Here is a 22,500-nt window from a genome sequence, read left to right as displayed (position 1 = left end):
CACTAATATACTCTGAATCTTGTTTTGTTCTACTTGTTTTGTTATGTTTTTATAATCTATCCTGCCCTGTAAAGCGACTTTGAGTCCATGAAAAGCGCTATATAAATTCAATTTATTATTATTATTATTATTATTATTACTATTGGCCAGGCGTCCATGCTTACATGTACAGGTCCTATCCCATGACCAATCCCCTAACCCTAACCTTAAAGGTGCTCTAAGTGATGGGACACATATTTTAGGCTACAACATTTTTCCGCTAGCTGCCTGTCCCCTAAACACACTGTAAAAAAAATTGCGGTCTCTGTAGACAGCCCACGCTCCACAAACGGCAACATAAACAAACTGCGCCAACCTGCACCACCAAACAGAGTTCCAGCCAATAACCAACAAGAAGGAGCTGGGTGAGCCATCACTGCAGCAGCGTTAGCACGTAGGCTACTTCCACAATGCGTATACATGACTCAACCAGCTCCTTCTTGTCGGTTATTGGCTGGAACACTGTTTGTTATGTTTGGTGGTGCAGGTTGGCGAGTACTGGACTTTAAGGGCTTTTCACACGGGTGGCGATTGTGGCGCCTCGTCATTCATTTTTAACGAGATGTTCACAATTCTTTTTTTGTAGTAATGTTATTCCTCAGAATCTGACATACTTGGGCTATGCTCTACTCCACACGCACAATCGGAATCGTTTTAAAAAGTACCGGTTCGGCATCAGAATCGTAAAAAATCCAAACGATACCCAACTCTAGCTGTGTGTAGGGAGGAGGTGATAGAGCCTCTAGCTGTGTGTAGGGAGGAGGTGATAGAGTCTCTAGCTGTGTGTAGGGAGGAGGTGATAGAGCCTCTAGCTGTGTGTAGGGAGGAGGTGATAGAGTCTCTAGCTGTGTGTAGGGAGGAGGTGATAGAGTCTCTAGCTGTGTGTAGGGAGGAGGTGGACGTGGTGGCTGACTGCCTGCTCCACAGAGCTTTTGAAGGCCCGGTACGAGGAGGAGACGGGCAGGAGGAGGCGTCTGGAGCCGGGGTCGCTCTGAGGGAAGAGACCTTCGTCCGCCAACACCTCCCTTCTTCCTCCGCCTCTCTTCCTCTTCCCTCCGTCGCCTTCTCCCTCTGGCGGGTGGAGGAAGGATATGGAGGGAGGAGGGAGGAGGGCGGCCGCCGGGAGATCCTCGGCTCCGGTGGAGAAACGGAGGAGATCCTGCAAGGAGATAGAGCTCCTCCCAACTGAGAGGAGACAGGAGACAGGAGAGGGAGAGGGAGGAGAGGAGGAGGGGAGGAGAGGAGGAGAGGTTTGGTTTTTAAAATCCCTTTATTGGACCATTTCCAGATAAGATTCACAGTCACAGAAAAAATCAACAGACACAAACAAAGAAAAAGAAACCAAAAACTAAACAAACATTAAAAATCAAATACTATCAATACAAACTCCAATCAAAAACTAACCACCAACTCTCCCTCCTCCCCCACAGAGCATAACACTCCCCTCACAGCCCACAAACCACTAAAAACCAGCAGATTGTCCATCATCTGGTAGTAAGCATGTTCCACCCTCAACCGGGCCTGGACCAGACCTTCCAGCACCGGTACTGGCTCCACACTTCCAGCTCCCTGAGTCCGGTTTCTGCGCGTAAGCCAGATGGCCAGTTTTGCCGTTGCAAACAAGAAATTCAATAAAATGTGAACTGTCCTTTTGTGCTTTGTGTATTTTGGACCAAAAATGAACAAGTCCAAAGAAAAAACCTCTCCAAAACCCTGCACCCACCTTTTAAGAACACCCAACAGATCTACCAACCGAGGACATTGGACAAACAAATGTGCTAAAGTTTCACCTCGTGACAAAAAATACATCCCTCCCCCAGCTCGGGATGGATGTGTGCTCTGTATCTGTTCGTAGCTATAGCCCCACGCACAATCCTCCATTGGAGGTCAGCTTGTTCAGGGAACGCCAACTGCCTTTCGGGGAAACCTCCGGACCAAAGAACTCAGTCCACCTCGACTCCTTCAGCTCAGCCAAAAACCGTATGTTCAGGACCTTTATGCAGGTATAATATAACTCTTTCTTCCCCGCATCTTAAAACTTGCCCAATTGAGGGGTTGAGAAAGACAGTAGCTGACCCGCCTCCTCCTGCCATCCCCCCACAGATGGGGTAATGGTCAGAGAAGGGAAACTGTACTCCCATCCCTCACTCCACTGCTCACACAGCGACCGATTCTCTACCAGAGTTCGCTGAGGTGGTCCCAGGGCAGCACAAACTTCTTTCACCACCCTGTCGATCAACCTACTGGAGGTGATGTTGCTCCTCACTCTCAGCACATCAACAGAGATTGCAGTCATCTTCATCAGGTGACCCAATTTAGTACACCCAGCCTCCCTGAGACTGGCCCTCAGGCTGGCTGACTGCAGTGTTCGAGTCCTCAGGAAGTTGTTGAAAAACAAGGGTTCTTCAAAAAGCCACATTCCTGGAGTTTCTTTTACGTCCTGAGAATATTGGAGGACCCGTCAACGGGCGCAACATCATCCGCCCAGGCGCCGCAGCCTCGCCAGCAGTCGGCGCCTGCTGTCTGTGTGGACATGCAAAACGCTTGTGTCCCACCTCCCCACACTCAAAACATTTCACCTGTCCAGAGCCTGCATACACCATGTAAGAGCCGTGAGCATGCTTCACTCTGAAGGACTCCTCCAGCGTCTGTGTGGGCGAGTCCAGGAACATGAACACCTGCCGCCTCAGAGACTGCACATGGCGCAGTTTGGGATCCTAAAGTCACCGTTTTAAATCCACTCGCAAACTTTCCAAACCTCTGAAGTTCATTCGCCAACAACTCGTCGGGTATGAACGGAGGAACACCAGATACGGTGATCCGCGTGGAGGGAACCGATGAAGGGGAAACCTGCACAAAGCTGTCTCTGATAAACACTCCGCTCTCAATCAGCTGATGCACAAGCTGCTCATCCTTCATAAACACAACACAACACAACAAAACACAACACAACAAAACACAAACCAACACAACAAAACACAACACAAACCAACACAACAAAACACAACACAACACAACACAACACAACACAACACAACACAACACAAAACAACACAACACAACACAACACAAACCAACACAACACAAACCAACACAACACAAACCAACACAACACAACACAACACAACAAAACAACACAACAAAACACAAACCAACACAACAAAACACAACACAACAAAACACACGGTAACATTACTCTCCGGGGGGGCTATCCTCCTCCCTCCACGGTAACATTACTCTCCGGGGGGGCTATCCTCCTCCACGGTAACATTACTCTCCGGGGGGGCTATCCTCCTCCACGGTAACATTACTCTCCGGGGGGGCTATCCTCCTCCACGGTAACATTACTCTCCTGGGAGGCTATCCTCCTCCACGGTAACATTACTCTCCGGGGGGGCTATCCTCCTCCACGGTAACATTACTCTCCGGGGGGGCTATCCTCCTCCACGGTAACATTACTCTCCGGGGGGGCTACGCCATTCCTCCCGAAAAAAAACCACTTGACCGAAACCCCGATTCCTCAGCAAACACTCCACAAAACAATGTAACAAACTTACCTGATCATGCACCAAAAGACAGATTGAAGACACAGTCAGAAAATCCGAAAAACAGGGACAGAAACAGTTTGAAACTCCGCGCCACTCGCACCTCCTCCACCACCACTCACACTCACCGGAAACGGAAAGGAGAGGAGAGGAGAGGAGAGGAGAGATGAGCGAGGGAGAGGAGAGGAGAGGAGAGGAGAGGAGAGGAGAGAAAGGAGAGGAGAGGAGAGAAAGGAGAGGGAGAGAGAGGAGAGGAGAGAAAGGAGAGGAGAGGGGAGGAGAGAAAGGAGAGGAGAAAAGGAGAGGAGAGGAGAGAGGAGAGAAAGGAGAGGAGAGGGGAGGAGAGAAAGGAGAGGAGAGGGAGAGAGAGGAGAGGGAGAGAGAGGAGAGAAAGGAGAGGAGAGGGGAGAGAGGATAGAAAGGAGAGGAGAGGAGAGAGAGGAGAGGAGAGAGGAGAGGAGAGAGAGGAGAGAAAGGAGAGGAGAGAGGAGAGAAAGGAGAGGAGAGAGGAGAGAAAGGAGAGGAGAGGGGAGAGAGGAGAGGTTAAAACAGCCACTCTCTTACTCGCTCTAACACACACACACACACACACACACACACACACACACATCCCTTTTAAATCTAGCTTACCTTCACACTCGAACAGGAGGTGCCTCCAGTAGCCGAGGACGGGCGTCTCTCTGCTCAGCCTCTCCTCCTGCTCCGAGAAGGTGACGGTGAAGATGTGGCCGAGCGTCTGAGCCGAGAGCCGACCGGCCGCCTCGCAGAACACCCGGCAGAACGCCGACGGGAACAGCTGCACCTGCAGCCGGTAAAACTACGTCAGCACTCGGCATCTCCTCAAAGGGATAAGCCACCGTTTGTTGATGTAGGGTTATTATATTATTAGTCTCCTCTATATTTATATACAGTACAGGCCAAAAGTTTGGACACACCTTCTCATTCAATGCGTTTCCTTTTTATTTTCATGACTATTTACATTGTAGATTCTCACTGAAGGCATCAAAACTATGAATGAACACATATGGAATTATGTACTTAACAAAAAAAGTGTGAAATAACTGAAAACATGTCTTATATTTTAGATTCTTCAAAGTAGCCGCCCTTTGCTTTTTTTATTAATAAGGGAAAAAATTCCACTAATTAACCCTGACAAAGCACACCTGTGAAGGTAAAACCATTTCAGGTGACTACCTCATGAAGCTCATTGAGAGAACACCAAGGGTTTGCAGAGTTATCAAAAAAAGCAAAGGGTGGCTACTTTGAGGAATCTAAAATATAAGACATGTTTTCAGTTATTTCACACTTTTTTGTTAAGTACATAATTCCATATGTGTTCATTCATAGTTTTGATGCCTTCAGTGAGAATCTATCTATAATGTAAATGTCATGAAAATGTCATGAAAATAAAGAAACACATTGAATGAGAAGGTGTGTCCAAACTTTTGGCCTGTACTGTAGGTGGGCAAATGCATTTTTTTTTTTCAGTGCATGCATTGTCTTAGTCCAACGGCACCGCTAGCTTCCTTTGTTGCTGTAGCTAGCGTTAGGAACCGGTATCAAAACTGAGGTATCGATATTGGCACCGAATGGAAAGATTCTGAACGATACCCAGCCCTACCTCTCCAAGGCACAAAAATGGATGAAATTGAAATCGGTCAAACGCGTTAGCTTTGTAAGACCATAGAGTATGTGTTATATAAATGCCATGAAGAAATTCAAAGTGTAAATATACGCAATGTATGTCGAAAGCCCGTGGAGCTCCGCGGGCTGCCAATATCTCTGTGCCCGAGTAGCAGTGCTTCGGCTGTAGTCTACCTCCACCCAATATATTCCCAAGTCAATATCTGCCTAGGAAATCACTAGTCTTAATCTGAATTACTATTTTTACTCATTGTGAATACGCAGGCCACAAAAAGTAATTAGGTTTTGTTTTTGCTGGGTCACTTTTATTCACGACATGCTAACGGCAAAAAAGGATTCCATTCATTACGCTAAGCTAAGCTAGCAGCTGCGCTGTCGGAGTAAGACAATGCATGCACTGAGAAAAAAAATGCGTTTGCCCACCTATATAAATATAGATGAGACGGTGAATAACCCTATTTCAACAAACGGTGGAGTATCCCTTTAAATATACATCCATCCATCCATCCATCCATCCATCCATCCATCCATCTTCGTCCGCTTATCCGGTGTCGGGTCGCGGGGGGAGCAGTTCCAGCAGGGGACCCCAAACTTCCCTTTCCCGAGCAACATTAACCAGCTCCGACTGGGGGATCCCGAGGCGTTCCCAGGTCAGGTTGGAGATATAATCCCTCCACCTAGTCCTGGGTCTTCCCCGAGGCCTCCTCCCAGCTGGACGGGCCTGGAACACCTCCCTAGGGAGGCGCCCAGGGGGCATCCTTACCAGATGCCCGAAACCACCTCAACTGGCTCCTTTCGACGCAAAGGAGCAGCGGCTCTACTCCGAGCTCCTCACGGATGACTGAGCTTCTCACCCTATCTCTAAGGGAGACGCCAGCCACCCTCCTGAGGAAACCCATTTCGCCGCTTGTACCCTGGATCTCGCTCTTTCGGTCATGACCCAGCCTTCATGACCATAGGTGAGGGTAGGAACGAAAACTGACCGGTAGATCGAGAGCTTTGCCTTCTGGCTAAGCTCTCTTTTCGTCACAACGGTGCGATAGATTGAATGCAATACCGCACCCGCTGCGCCCGATTCTCCGACCAATCTCCCGCCCATTGTCCCTCACTCGCGAACACAACCCCAAGGTACTTGAACTCCTTCACTTGGGGTAAGGACTCATTCCCTACCTGGAGAAGGCATTCCATCGGTTTCCTGCTGAGAACCATGGCCTCAGATTTACAGGTGCTGATCCTCATCCCAACCGCTTCACACTCGGTTGCGAACCGATCCAGTGAGTGCTGAAGGTCGCAGGCCGATGATGCCATCAGGACCACATCATCTGCAAAGAGCAGCGATGAGATCCCCAGCCCACCAAACTGCAAACCCTCCCCACCCGACTACGCCTCGATATCCTGTCCATAAATACTACAAACAGGATTGGTGACAAAGCGCAGCCCTGGCGGAGGCCAACCCTCACCTGAAACGAGTCCGACTTACTACCGAGAACCCGGACACAGCTCTCGCTTTGGTTGTACAGAGATTGGATGGCCCTGAGAAGAGACCCCCTCACCCCATACTCCCGCAGCACCTCCCACAGTATCTCCCGGGGGACCCGGTCATACGCCTTCTCCAAATCCACAAAACACATGTAGACCGGTTGGGCATACTCCCAGGCTCCCTCCAGGATCCTTGCGAGAGTGAAGAGCTGGTCCGTTGTTCCACGACCAGGACGGAATCCGCATTGTTCCTCCTCAACCCGAGGTTCGACTATCGGCCGAACCCTCCTTTCCAGCACCTTGGAGTAGACTTTACCAGGGAGGCTGAGAAGTGTGATACATATACAGTATCTTTAAAATACAAAGCCATGCACGCTGTACCTGATCAAAGACACCCAGAGTCTGCAGACCCTCCCGAAACCTGCAGGACAAAACACAAGTCAGACTCTTTTTACCGTCTTCACGTTCCACCAAACCAAACGGGTTTGATATTGTCCTAAGTCTGTAGTCTTGGTAGTAGGGCTGTAGCCTGGTGAGACAGTCCTGATCTGGCTGAGCTCCAGTTCTCCACTCGCAGATCAGTCTGGCATCTTGAGATAGAGAAAATTTGGAGCCCTTCGCCAAACGACCGACCAATCAGCGTTGGTTTTGAGGTGGTTTTAGGTGTGACGCCACGAGAAGCAACTGTTCAGTCTAAACAACGTGAGGATGAGATGAGCGTAGCTATCGAAGCAAGTTTTATTTTGGCTCTTCTCCCGACTGGTTTCGGCAAGAGTTTGATCTGATTGGTTGATTTGGCTCGTCTATCACCAGATGGTTTATCCAATCAGATAACCAGGATTTTCGCCCCCTTCCCAAAAGTTCTCCAACGGAAAGTTCCCAGATGGATATGCCGAGCTAATGGGAAGCGATCCATCTGGTGGAGTCAGGTTAGTAGGGCTGTGTATTGGCAAAAACCTGGCGATACGATACATACACGATACATGGTCACGATTCAATATATTGCGATATATTTCAATACTGCGCGTAAGGCGATATATTGGGATTTATTTAACGTATAATTTTTGAAAAAATAATATTAAATAAAAAGACATGATGTTCATGAAAGTCAAAGAAGTTTACTTTAGGTAAACAATTCAGTACACAGAAACTCAAACTGCCAGTTTGGGATTGTGGTTCCCAGGTTCTTAGTGAGCAAATGTTGATATGCTAAAGTAGGCCAAAGTTCAGTCATAGCTACGTTGTTAACTTTAAGCAATAACAGAGCTGACTTTTTGCTAGAAGCTAACAATGTTAACGCTAACAGCATGCATTTTTGTCACATTTTTTACGCCTTTTTTTGTAGATTGTCGTCTTTTATTGTTGCATTTGTTGTCTTTTTTTGTCGCGTTTCTGTTGTCTTTCTCAGTCAGAAGTGTGTTAATGTGCAGTGAGGCGTGTGCGTACCTCTGCAGCGGCAGCTGCATCCTGGTGATCATGGTGAAGCCGACCAGATCCTCCAGCAGAGCCTCTCGCTGCTGCAGGCTGTCGATTAGTCGGTTGCAGCCGGCTAACTCCAGGAACTCCCAACTCTCCGCCATGACTTCTCTCAGGGCGTCTAGAGACTCCGCCTCGGCCATCTGAAATCAGCCAAACAATCATTTAAAGAAATCAATCAGATAGTTTCCTCATATCAAAATTAAACAAGATTTAAATAGAACAAAAACATTTTTCCAACAAACTTGTGCAACTAACTCGGCGACAAAAACCTCGAAAAGCAACAAAAATATAGAAAAATAAATAAATAGTCACAAAAATATAGAAATAAATGACCGAAAAAGTCACAGAAATATAGAAAAAAAAATGATCGAAAAAGTCACAAAAATATAGAAAAGAAATTACACAAATAGATAAAAGAATTACAAAAATATAGAAAAAAATGACAAGACTATAGAAAAGACAAAAAAATGACAAAAATGTAGAAAAAAAATGACCAAAAAATAGAACAAAATGACCGAAAACGTGACAAAAATATAGAAAAAAAATGACTAAAATATAGGAAAAAAATGACAAAACTATAGAAAAAAAAAAAAAAAAAAAACGTGACAAATCTGTTGAGAAAAAAAATAAAAAAACTTGTCACCAGAATGTCACCCAAGCGACAAAACCACTGACCAAAGCGACAGTATGTCATCACGTGTAACAAACATAAGTGTGGCGGAAATAACACCAGATTTAAACATTTGACCGGGTGCTACTCACCCGGCCGACGAGGTGGCTGAAGTGCGTGTCGGGGGTCATGTGATCGGCGGCGAGTGGCCGGTTGGCCGGGTAGTTGAACAGACACTGGTACAGAGCCGGGGAGAAGAAGCCGATCGGTGGACCGCCGTGAACCAGACAGAGAGCCAGCAGGCAGCCCACGTCGAAGTACAGGTCATCCCGCAGAGCTGCACACACACACACACTTATTCATTAAATTATTACCATCATTGTAGTAAGTGCAAGTTAAGTTCATTTATACACCACACACTAATATATTTGTCAACAATAACTGATATGGGACAAAGCACATAATATATACATAACAGATTGAAAAATTAATGGGCCAAAAAAGGCGAGTGAATAAAACCGTGTCTTTATGGTGCTTTTCCATTACATGGTACCTACTCGCCTCTACTTGCCTTTTTTGGTTTTCCATTATGAAAAAAGTCCCTGGTACCTGCTAACAGGTACTTTTTTTAGTACCTCCTCAGTAGAGGTTCCAAGCGAGCTGAGGCGAGCCGAGAGGGTGAACAAAGCGAGTAGCGACTCTAGTCATATACTGTATATGTGGGAGAAACAAAGCGAGTAGCGACTCTAGTCATATATATGTGGGAGAAACAAAGCGAGTAGCGACTCTAGTCATATATATGTGAGAGAAACAAAGCGAGTAGCGACTCTAGAGTCATATATATGTGGGAGAAACAAAGCGAGTAGCGACTCTAGTCATATATATGTGGGAGAAACAAAGCGAGTAGCGACTCTAGAGTCATATATATGTGAGAGAAACAAAGCCAGTAGCGACTCTAGAGTCATATATATGTGAGAGAAACAAAGCGAGTAGCTTACTTTAGAGTCATATATATGTGGGAGAAACAAAGCGAGTAGTGACTCTAGAGTCATATATATGAGAGAAACAAAGCGAGTAGCGACTCTAGAGTCATATATATGTGAGAGAAACAAAGCGAGTAGCGACTCTAGAGTCATATATATGTGAGAGAAACAAAGCGAGTAGTGACTCTAGAGTCATATATATGTGAGAGAAACAAAGCGAGTAGCGACTCTAGAGTCATATATATGTGAGAGAAACAAAGTTTAGTAGCTTACCTAGAGTCATATATATGTGAGAGAAACAAAGCGAGTAGCGACTCTAGAGTCATATATATGTGAGAGAAACAAAGCGAGTAGCGACTCTAGTCATATATATGTGAGAGAAACAAAGCCAGTAGCGACTCTAGAGTCATATATGTGTGAGAGAAACAAAGCGAGTAGTGACTCTAGAGTCATATATATGTGCGAGAAACAAAGCGAGTAGTGACTCTAGAGTCATATATATGTGGGAGAAACAAGGCGAGTAGTGACTCTAGAGTCATATATATGTGAGAGAAACAAAGCGAGTAGCGACTCTAGAGTCATATATATGTGAGAGAAACAAAGTGAGTAGCGACTCTAGTCATATATATGTGAGAGAAACAAAGCGAGTAGTGAATCTAGAGTCATATATATGTGAGAGAAACAAAGCCAGTAGTGACTCTAGAGTCATATATATGTGAGAGAAACAAAGCCAGTAGCGACTCTAGAGTCATATATATGTGAGAGAAACAAAGTGAGTAGCGACTCTAGTCATATATATGTGCGAGAAACAAAGCGAGTAGTGACTCTAGAGTCATATATATGTGAGAGAAACAAAGCGAGTAGTGACTCTAGAGTCATATATATGTGAGAGAAACAAAGCGAGTAGCGACTCTAGTCATATATATGTGGGAGAAACAAAGCGAGTAGCGACTCTAGAGTCATATATATGTGAGAGAAACAAAGCCAGTAGCTTACTATATGTGAGAGAAAAAGCTTAGCAGCTAGAGTCATATATATGTGAGAGAAACAAAGTTAGTAGCTTAATTTAGAGTCATATATATGTGAGAGAAACAAAGCGAGTAGCTACTAGAGTCATATATATGTGCGAGAAACAAAGCGAGTAGTGACTCTAGAGTCATATATATGTGAGAGAAACAAAGTTTAGTAGCTTACCTAGAGTCATATATATGTGAGAGAAACAAAGCGAGTAGCTTAATTAGAGTCATATATATGTGAGAGAAACAAAGCGAGTAGCTTACTTAGTCATATATATGTGAGAGAAACAAAGTTAGTAGTGACTCTAGAGTCATATATATGTGAGAGAAACAAAGCTTAGTAGCGACTCTAGAGTCATATATATGTGAGAGAAACAAAGAGTCATATATATGTGAGTAGCTTACTCTAGAGTCATATATATGTGAGAGAAACAAAGCTTAGTAGTAGCTTACCTAGAGTCATATATATGTGAGAGAAACAAAGCGAGTAGCTTACTCTAGAGTCATATATATGTGAGAGAAACAAAGCGAGTAGCGACTCTAGTCATATATATGTGAGAGAAACAAAGCGAGTAGTGACTCTAGAGTCATATATATGTGAGAGAAACAAAGTAGTAGCGACTCTAGAGTCATATATATGTGAGAGAAACAAAGCGAGTAGCTTACTCTAGAGTCATATATATGTGAGAGAAACAAAGCGAGTAGCTTACTCTAGAGTCATATATATGTGAGAGAAACAAAGCGAGTAGCTTACCTAGAGTCATATATATGTGAGAGAAACAAAGCGAGTAGTGACTCTAGAGTCATATATATGTGAGAGAAACAAAGCTTAGCGACTCTAGAGTCATATATATGTGAGAGAAACAAAGCAGTAGCGACTCTAGAGTCATATATATGTGAGAGAAACAAAGCGAGTAGTGACTCTAGAGTCATATATATGTAAGAGAAACAAAGCGAGTAGCTGACTCTAGAGTCATATATATGTGAGAGAAAAAAAAAAGCGAGTAGTGACTCTAGAGTCATATATATGTGAGAGAAACAAAGCGAGTAGTGACTCTAGAGTCATATATATGTGAGAGAAACAAAGCGAGTAGCTTACTCTAGTCATATATATGTGAGAGAAACAAAGTAGTAGTGACTCTAGAGTCATATATATGTGAGAGAAACAAAGCGAGTAGTGGGAGAAACAAAGCGAGTAGTGACTCTAGAGTCATATATATGTGAGAGAAACAAAGCGAGTAGTGACTCTAGAGTCATATATATGTGAGAGAAACAAAGCAAAGTGACCTAGAGTATATATGTGAGAGAAACAAAGAGTAGTGACATATATATATGTGAGAGAAACAAAGCCCTAGTAGTGACTCTAGAGTCATATATATGTGAGAGAAACAAAGCAAGTAGTGACTCTAGAGTCATATATATGTGAGAGAAACAAAGCAGTAGTGACCTAGAGTCATATATATGTGAGAGAAACAAAGCTTAGTAGTGACTCTAGAGTCATATATATGTGAGAGAAACAAAGCGAGTAGTGACTCTAGAGTCATATATATGAGAGAAACAAAGCGAGTAGTGACTCTAGAGTCATATATATGTGGAGAAACAAAGCAGTAGTGACTCTAGAGTCATATATATGTGAGAGAAACAAAGTGAGTAGTGACTCTAGAGTCATATATATGTGAGAGAAACAAAGCGAGTAGTGACTCTAGAGTCATATATATGTGAGAGAAACAAAGCGAGTAGTGACTCTAGAGTCATATATATGTGAGAGAAACAAAGCCAGTAGTGACTCTAGAGTCATATATATGTGAGAGAAACAAAGCCAGTAGCGACTCTAGAGTCATATATATGTGAGAGAAACAAATATGTGTGACTCTAGAGTCATATATATGTGAGAGAAACAAAGCGAGTAGTGACTCTAGAGTCATATATATGTGAGAGAAACAAAGCGAGTAGTGACTCTAGAGTCATATATATGTGAGAGAAACAAGCGAGTAGTGACTCTAGAGTCATATATATGTGAGAGAAACAAAGCCAGTAGCGACTCTAGAGTCATATATATGTGAGAGAAACAAAGCCAGTAGCTTACTCTAGAGTCATATATATGTGAGAGAAACAAAGCCAGTAGTGACTCTAGAGTCATATATATGTGAGAGAAACAAAGCGAGTAGCGACTCTAGAGTCATATATATGTGAGAGAAACAAAGCGAGTAGTGACTCTAGAGTCATATATATGTGAGAGAAACAAAGCGAGTAGTGACTCTAGAGTCATATATATGTGAGAGAAAACAAAGCGAGTAGCGACTCTAGAGTCATATATATGTGAGAGAAACAAAGCTTAGTAGCTTACTCTAGAGTCATATATATGTGAGAGAAACAAAGCCAGTAGCTTACTCTAGAGTCATATATATGTGAGAGAAACAAAGCGAGTAGTGACTCTAGAGTCATATATATGTGAGAGAAACAAAGTTTAGTAGCTTACTCTAGAGTCATATATATGTGAGAGAAACAAAGCGAGTAGCTACTCTAGAGTCATATATATGTGAGAGAAACAAAGCGAGTAGCGACTCTAGAGTCATATATATGTGAGAGAAACAAAGCGAGTAGCGACTCTAGAGTCATATATATGTGAGAGAAACAAAGCGAGTAGTGACTCTAGAGTCATATATATGTGAGAGAAACAAAGCGAGTAGCGACTTTAGAGTCATATATATGTGAGAGAAACAAAGTCATATAGTAGCTTACTCTAGAGTCATATATATGTGAGAGAAACAAAGCCAGTAGCGACTCTAGAGTCATATATATGTGAGAGAAACAAAGCGAGTAGCGACTCTAGAGTCATATATATGTGAGAGAAACAAAGCGAGTAGCGACTCTAGAGTCATATATATGTGAGAGAAACAAAGCGAGTAGTGACTCTAGAGTCATATATATGTGAGAGAAACAAAGCGAGTAGCGACTCTAGAGTCATATATATGTGAGAGAAACAAAGCGAGTAGCGACTCTAGAGTCATATATATGTGAGAGAAACAAAGCTTAGTAGCTTACTTTAGTCATATATATGTGAGAGAAACAAAGTTTAGTAGCGACTCTAGAGTCATATATATGTGAGAGAAACAAAGCGAGTAGCGACTCTAGAGTCATATATATGTGAGAGAAACAAAGCGAGTAGCTACTCTAGAGTCATATATATGTGAGAGAAACAAAGCGAGTAGCGACTCTAGAGTCATATATATGTTAAAGAAACAAAGCTTAGTAGCTTACTCTAGAGTCATATATATGTGAGAGAAACAAAGCGAGTAGTGACTCTAGAGTCATATATATGAGAGAAACAAAGCGAGTAGCTTACCTAGAGTCATATATATGTGAGAGAAACAAAGCGAGTAGCGACTCTAGTCATATATATGTGAGAGAAACAAAGCGAGTAGTGACTCTAGAGTCATATATATGTGAGAGAAACAAAGCGAGTAGCGACTCTAGAGTCATATATATGTGGAGAAACAAAGCGAGTAGTGACTCTAGAGTCATATATATGTGAGAGAAACAAAGCGAGTAGCGACTCTAGAGTCATATATATGTGAGAGAAACAAAGCTTAGTAGCGAAGTCATACATATGTGAGAGAAACAAAGCTAGTGACTCTAGAGTCATATATATGTGGAGAAACAAAGTTTAGTAGTGACTCTAGAGTCATATATATGTGAGAGAAACAAAGCGAGTAGCGACCTAGTCATATATATGTGAGAGAAACAAAGCTTAGTAGTGACTCTAGAGTCATATATATGTGAGAGAAACAAAGCGAGTAGTGACTCTAGAGTCATATATATGTGAGAGAAACAAAGCGAGTAGCTTACTCTAGAGTCATATATATGTGAGAGAAACAAAGCGAGTAGCTTACTCTAGAGTCATATATATGTGAGAGAAACAAAGCGAGTAGCTTACTCTAGTCATATATATGTGAGAGAAACAAAGCGAGTAGTGACTCTAGAGTCATATATATGTGAGAGAAACAAAGCGAGTAGTGACTCTAGAGTCATATATATGTGAGAGAAACAAAGCGAGTAGCGACTCTAGAGTCATATATATGTGAGAGAAACAAAGCGAGTAGCGACTCTAGAGTCATATATATGAGAGAAACAAAGTTTAGTAGTGACTCTAGAGTCATATATATGTGAGAGAAACAAAGCGAGTAGCTACTCTAGAGTCATATATATGTGAGAGAAAAATAAAGCGAGTAGTGACTCTAGAGTCATATATATGTGAGAGAAACAAAGCGAGTAGTGACTCTAGAGTCATATATATGTGAGAGAAACAAAGCGAGTAGCGACTCTAGTCATATATATGTGAGAGAAACAAAGCGAGTAGTGACTCTAGAGTCATATATATGTGAGAGAAACAAAGCGAGTAGCGACTCTAGTCATATATATGTGGGAGAAACAAAGTAGTGACTCTAGAGTCATATATATGTGAGAGAAACAAAGCGAGTAGCGACTCTAGAGTCATATATATGTGAGAGAAACAAAGCGAGTAGCGACTCTAGTCATATATATGTGAGAGAAACAAAGCGAGTAGTGACTCTAGAGTCATATATATGTGGGAGAAACAAAGCGAGTAGTGACTCTAGAGTCATATATATGTGAGAGAAACAAAGCGAGTAGCGACTCTAGAGTCATATATATGTGAGAGAAACAAAGCGAGTAGTGACTCTAGAGTCATATATATGTGAGAGAAACAAAGCGAGTAGCGACTCTAGTCATATATATGTGAGAGAAACAAAGCGAGTAGTGACTCTAGAGTCATATATATGTGAGAGAAACAAAGCAAGTAGCGACTCTAGAGTCATATATATGTGAGAGAAACAAAGTGAGTAGCGACTCTAGAGTCATATATATGTGAGAGAAACAAAGCGAGTAGTGACTCTAGAGTCATATATATGTGAGAGAAACAAAGCGAGTAGCTTACTCTAGTCACATATATGTGAGAGAAACAAAGTTTAGTAGTGACTCTAGAGTCATATATATGTGAGAGAAACAAAGCAAGTAGCGACTCTAGAGTCATATATATGTGAGAGAAACAAAGTGAGTAGCGACTCTAGAGTCATATATATGTGAGAGAAACAAAGCGAGTAGTGACTCTAGAGTCATATATATGTGAGAGAAACAAAGCCAGTAGCGACTCTAGAGTCATATATATGTGAGAGAAACAAAGTGAGTAGCGACTCTAGAGTCATATATATGTGCGAGAAACAAAGCGAGTAGTGACTCTAGAGTCATATATACTGTATGTGAGAGAAACAAAGCGAGTAGTGACTCTAGAGTCATATATATGTGACAGAAACAAAGCGAGTAGCGACTCTAGAGTCATATATATGTGAGAGAAACAAAGCCAGTAGCGACTCTAGAGTCATATATATGTGAGAGAAACAAAGCGAGTAGTGACTCTAGAGTCATATATATGTGAGAGAAACAAAGCGAGTAGCGACTCTAGAGTCATATATATGTGAGAGAAACAAAGCCAGTAGCGACTCTAGAGTCATATATATGAGAGAAACAAAGTTTAGTAGTGACTCTAGAGTCATATATATGTGAGAGAAACAAAGTTTAGTAGCGACTCTAGAGTCATATATATGTGAGAGAAACAAAGCCAGTAGCGACTCTAGAGTCATATATATGTGAGAGAAACAAAGCCAGTAGCGACTCTAGAGTCATATATATGTGAGAGAAACAAAGCGAGTAGTGACTCTAGAGTCATATATATGTGAGAGAAACAAAGCGAGTAGCGACTCTAGAGTCATATATATGTGACAGAAACAAAGCGAGTAGCGACTCTAGAGTCATATATATGTGAGCGAAACAAAGCGAGTAGCGACTCTAGAGTCATATATATGTGAGAGAAACAAAGCGAGTAGCGACTCTAGTCATATATATGTGAGAGAAACAAAGCGAGTAGTGACTCTAGAGTCATATATATGTGAGAGAAACAAAGCGAGTAGCGACTCTAGAATCATATATATGTGAGAGAAACAAAGCGAGTAGTGACTCTAGAGTCATATATATGTGAGAGAAACAAAGCGAGTAGCGACTCTAGAGTCATATATATGTGAGAGAAACAAAGCGAGTAGCGACTCTAGAGTCATATATATGTGAGAGAAACAAAGAGAGTAGCGACTCTAGAGTCATATATATGTGAGAGAAACAAAGCGAGTAATGACTCTAGAGTCATATATATGTGAGAGAAACAAAGCGAGTAGCGACTCTAGTCATATATATGTGAGAGAAACAAAGCGAGTAGCGACTCTAGAGTCATACAGTGGGGGAAATAAGTATTTGACCCCTTGCTGATTTGCAGGTTTGCCCACTTACAAAGAATGCAAAAATCTACAATTTTAATCATATGTACATTCTAACAGTGAAAGACAGAATCCCAAAGAAAATTCCAGAAAATCACATCATATGAATTTATTAAAATTGATAACCATCTGATGAGGAAAAACAAGTATTTGACCCCCTGGACAAACACCATGTTAATATTTTGTAGAAAAGCCCTTATTGGCCAGCACAGATGTCAAACGGTTTTTATAGTTGGTGACAAGGTTTGTGCACATTTCGGCAGGGATGTTGGCCCACTCCTCCCTGCAGACAGCCTCCAAATCATTCAGGTTCCGAGATTGTCGCCTGGCAACTCGAATTTTAAGCTCCCTCCAAAGATTTTCAATCGGATTCAGGTCTGGAGACTGGCTAGGCCACTCCAGAACCTTGATGTGCTTCTTCTTCAGCCACTCTTTTGTTGCTTTGGCGGTGTGCTTAGGGTCGTTGTCGTGCTGAAACACCCATCCTCGACCCATCTTCAGCTCTCTCACTGAGGGAAGGAGATGTCGGTCCAGAATTCCACGATACATGGCCCGTCCCATCCTCCCCTCAATACGATGGAGTTGTCCCGTCCCCTTGGCTGAAAAGCACCCCCAAAGCATGATGTTGCCACCACCATGCTTGACGGTGGGGATAGTGTTCTTTGGGTTGTACTCGGTGTTCTTTGCCCTCCAAACACGACGAGTTGAGTTGAGGCCAAAAAGTTCTATTTTGGTCTCATCTGACCACATCAGCTTCTTCCAGGCCTCTTCTGAGTCGTCCAGGTGGTGAATGGCAAACTTCATGCGGGCCTGTACATGTTTCTTTTTGAGCAGGGGGACCTTGCGTGCGCTGCAGGATTTCAATCCATGACGGCGTAGTGTGTTACCAACCGTTTCTTTTGTAACTGTGGTCCCAGCTGCCTTCAGTTGATTCATCAGTTCCCCCCTTGTGGTTTTGGGATGATTTCTCACCGTTCGCATGATCAGGGACACCCCACGAGGCAAGATCTTGTGTGGAGGCCCAGACCGAGGGAGGTTGGCGGTGGTGTGGTGCTTCTTCCATTTCCTGATAACTGCACCGACAGTTGATCTTTTCTCTCAAGTTGCTTTCCGATTCTCTTGTAGCCCATCCCAGCCTTGTGCAGATCAACAATCTTGTCCCTGATGTCCGTAGAAAGCTCTTTGGTCTTGCCCATGGTGGTGATGTTGGATGCTGGTTGTTTGGGTGTTGACAGGTGTCTTTTATACAGGTAACGAGGTGAGGCAGGTGTATTTGATGTAGATAATTGGTTCGGATTGGGGCTGTGTCTTAAAGAAAGACTAACTGGCTTGTAGGAGCCAGAATACTTGCTGTTTGTCCAGGGGGTCAAATACTTGTTTTTCCTCATCAGATGGTTATCAATTTTAATAAATTCATATGATGTGATTTTCTGGAATTTTCTTTGGGATTCTGTCTTTCACTGTTAGAATGTACATATGATTAAAATTGTAGATTTTTGCATTCTTTGTAAGTGGGCAAACCTGCAAAATCAGCAAGGGGTCAAATACTTATTTCCCTCACTATATATATGTGAGAGAAACAAGGCGAGTAGCGACTCTAGAGTCATATATATGTGAGAGAAACAAAGCGAGCAGCGACTCTAGAGTCATATATATGTGACCACGGTGGGAAATCTGGAGCAGTAAACGTTAACCATTTCTTTGATATCATGTTGTTTACGGAGACGGAGAACCAGGAAATGCGTCAATGGGAAATGCGTCAATGGGAAAGCAAGCTACTAAGCCACGCCCACGGCAGTCGCTATGACAACCAGCCACGCTGAGGCCATACTAAAATCTGCAATGGAAAACGGACGCACAGCGAGTCGAGGCGAGTAGAGGCGAGCAGGTACCATGTAATGGAAAAACGCCATTAGTCTTGCAAAGTATACCACCCCTGGTTTATTACTGTTATTACCGAGCTAACGCTAGCTTGTCATGCTAGTCAGCTGGATAACGAGTAAACAGCAGCACCAGAAGAGCTATTGGAGGGACGGTACGTTCCTCCCTTCAGACCGGAACAGAAGGAGGATAGTGTAGTGACTTTACCCTGCTGTTGAACTCCCTTCCTCCTCATCAAGGACTCCAACATGTTTACGTTTTAGGTGCTGACTCATCACCGTGGTGCGCCCGTGCCATGCCGTGTCGCTTTTACTTATCTCGCAATTAACACGTTTCTGATTGATTTAGTGTGAAATGCTCCCACACCTCGGATGACTCGGGTCGTACTGATTTCTCTGCCTCCGCCGAGTGTTTCAGAACAACGTTACGGGTCTCTCCGTTCTCTCTTCATAATGAAATTCGTTGCCAACTTTTTTAGTAATCGAATTTTATCGATTCGTTGTTGCAGCCCAAAGATGAACCCTGTTTTAAAATAAATGACGGTTGATACCCTGGGAGTCCAGCGCCAGGTTTTTGGATCCGTCCGGACCCTCGAACACGACCGAGTCCTGGATCTGCTGCACCAGCAGCTTCAGGAAGTACTGCCTGGCCGCGTCGCTGCCCTGGAGCCTGCTGGGAAACGTAGTCTGCGGGTTGTCTTTAAATCTGCACAGAGATGATGAGAAGAGACGAAATTAAAATGTTTTGTAGAAGTAAATGAGTCGATCGTACTCGGATTATGCCAACAATTATTTACTCGATGAAGATGAAGACGAAACATGGGCGCCAGGATAGCTCAGTTGGTAGAGCGGGCGCCCATATATAAAGGCTTTACTCCTCGACGCAGGTGGCCCAGGTTCGACTCCAACCTGTGGCCCTCTCATTCACCCTCTCTCTCCCCTTTCATGACTTCAGCTGTCCTGTCTAAATATAAAGGCCTAAAAATGCCCCCCAACAAAAATCATCTTTAAAAAAAAATAAAGACAAAACAGAAAAAACAAAACCGTTCTCACTCACAAATCAAATACTGACGCGTGGTCAGATACCGACGCAAAAACCACCTCTAGTTTACAGTGTTTTTTCTTGCATGGAAAAATGATGAAAAAAAGACGCAAAATGACCGAAACGTACACAACGTTATTTAGTTTTTTACACAGAGAACAAAAAACGCTGTTCAACTATTCAACCAGACGGTTGATTATTTCCATAGTTGATTAATCTGTTGCAGGGGTCACCAACGCGGTGCCCGGGGGCACCAGGTAGCCCCCCAAGGACCACATGAGTAGCCCCCAGGCCTGTTCTTAAAATGAAAATTGAATATTGATATTATCTGTTTCCCACCTTGTTAAGTCACTGTTGATAATTATTGTGAGAAATCATAAACAGGATCAGTGTCTTCACACAGATGAGTATCATTAATCATCATATATACACTACAGGCCAAAAGTTTGGACACACCTTCTCATTCAATGCGTTTCCTTTTTATTTTCATGACTATTTACATTGTAGATTCTCACTGAAGGCATCAAAACTATGAATGAACACATATGGAATTATGTACTTAACAAAAAAGTGTGAAATAACTGAAAACATGTCTTATATTTTAGATTCTTCAAAGTAGCCACCCTTTGCTTTTTTTGATAACTCTGCAAACCCTTGGTGTTCTCTCAATGAGCTTCATGAGGTAGTCACCTGAAATGGTTTTACCTTCACAGGTGTGCTTTGTCAGGGTTAATTAGTGGAATTATTTCCCTTATTAATAAAAAAGCAAAGGGTGGCTACTTTGAAGAATCTAAAATATAAGACATGTTTTCAGTTATTTCACACTTTTTTGTTAAGTACATAATTCCATATGTGTTCATTCATAGTTTTGATGCCTTCAGTGAGAATCTACGATGTAAATAGTCATGAAAATAAAAAAAATTTAATTTAAAAAAAGCATTGAATGAGAAGGTGTGTCCAAACTTTTGGCCTGTACTGTAACTAAAGGCAAACTGAGCACATGTGTTATTTCAGAAGAGTGTATCAAACTGGTAGCCCTTCGTATGACTCAATACCCATGAAGTAGCGCTCAGTTTCTAAAAGGTTGGTGACCTCTGTTGGTAGTTTGGTCCCTAAAATGTCAGAAAGTGGATCAGTGTTTCCCATAGCCCAAGATGACGTCGTCATTTATATGACAGGTGAGTTTGTGTTTGGCTCACCTGACGGACAGAGTGTGTGTCGGGTCGAAGTGGGGCCTCCGTACCAGCTCCACACCAGCACACAGAGCCTGGTCTCCATCCACCTCCACCTGCACACAGAGGGGGTGGAGCCTAGGGCCCAACGCCTGCAGCATCTCCTCCGGGGATCCAGATCCTACAGGTAACGATGGTCTGGGGGGGCGGAGGGGGAGGGGGAGGAGAGAGAGGAAGAGAGAGAGGGGGAGGGGGAGGAGAGAGAGGGAGAGAGAGAGGGGGAGGGAGCGGGAAAGAGAGAGAGGAGAGAAAGGGGGGAGAGAGGGAGGGAGAGAGAGGGGGGAGAGAGAGGGGGAGAAAGAGACAGCGCGAGAGAGAGAGAGAGGGACAGAGACAGAGAGAGACAGGGAGAGAGAGAGAGACAGGGAGAGAGAGACAGAGAGAGACAGAGAGAGAGACAGATAGAGAGACAGAGAGAGAGAGAGACAGATAGAGAGAGACAGATAGAGAGAGACAGATAGAGAGTGACAGATAGAGAGAGAGGGAAAGATAGAGAGAGAGACAGATATAGAGACAGAGAAGATTTTTTTTTACAAAAACCCTATTACATAAACATATTTATAATTAGTTTGTTAAGTTTGCAACACAAAGAGAGCAGAAGGTCTCTGACGGAGCAGCGCCAGATGTCTGGTGTACCTTTTACAGCTGACGGGGGAGTGGATGGGGGAGTGGATGGGGGAGAGGTGGCGTTTGGACATCAGACTCCTCCTCTGTCCTCCCTGAGGAGACGCAACCAGGGACGCTGCAGCAGAAAAAACACATGGCTCGCATTAAAAACAATATCAATAACAATCCATTGCCCTCCACAGACACAATTGTTACTTCAATTCTGCATGGGGTTGGGCATCGAGAACCGATTCCTAATCTGAATAGTTTAAAAAATTACGATTCCATCGGAATCGTTTCTTTATTGGAATCGTTTTGGAATCGTTTGGAGGATTTGGTTTCAAATCCGATCATCACTTTCCAATTTAACATGCGCAAGTTTGGGTTTCCGTAGCAGCCAGGTTAGAGCTGGGCGAAATCTGCGATTTTTTTTATAAAAAACTCAATTTACGATTCGATTTTCACCCCCTTCCATTTAAAACAAAATAACTGCGAACTGTAAATATATTTTAAAAATATATATTTATTGTATTTAATTAAAGTGCATCAACATAAACAAAATTGCAAAGGCAAACCCTTTCTCTAAGTGAAAAGTCACTGT

The 22,500-nt window shown here is 43.1% G+C and overlaps 1 protein-coding gene across 1 annotated transcript in view; it reads right to left on the bottom strand.

Moving 5' to 3' along the window:
• Positions 1–466: 466 nt before the first annotated feature.
• The window catches only part of g2e3 (G2/M-phase specific E3 ubiquitin protein ligase), a 32,223-nt gene continuing 10,189 nt past the window's right edge, over positions 467–22,500 (bottom strand). Inside the window, exons 10-17 of the mRNA XM_028566216.1 lie at positions 21,930–22,035; positions 21,261–21,431; positions 19,571–19,725; positions 8,949–9,133; positions 8,154–8,326; positions 7,089–7,128; positions 4,215–4,386; positions 467–1,224 (exon numbers count right to left, since the gene is read on the bottom strand). Coding sequence (XP_028422017.1) covers positions 914–1,224; positions 4,215–4,386; positions 7,089–7,128; positions 8,154–8,326; positions 8,949–9,133; positions 19,571–19,725; positions 21,261–21,431; positions 21,930–22,035 — 1,313 coding nt within the window. The 3' untranslated portion in view covers positions 467–913. The remainder of the gene's footprint in view (positions 1,225–4,214; positions 4,387–7,088; positions 7,129–8,153; positions 8,327–8,948; positions 9,134–19,570; positions 19,726–21,260; positions 21,432–21,929; positions 22,036–22,500) is intronic.

This window comes from Perca flavescens, chromosome 20 (genome assembly GCF_004354835.1).
Source record: "Perca flavescens isolate YP-PL-M2 chromosome 20, PFLA_1.0, whole genome shotgun sequence".
Lineage (NCBI taxonomy): Eukaryota > Metazoa > Chordata > Actinopteri > Perciformes > Percidae > Perca > Perca flavescens.
Note: the sequence above shows the minus strand (reverse complement) of the source record. Positions and strands in the feature narration are given on the sequence as shown.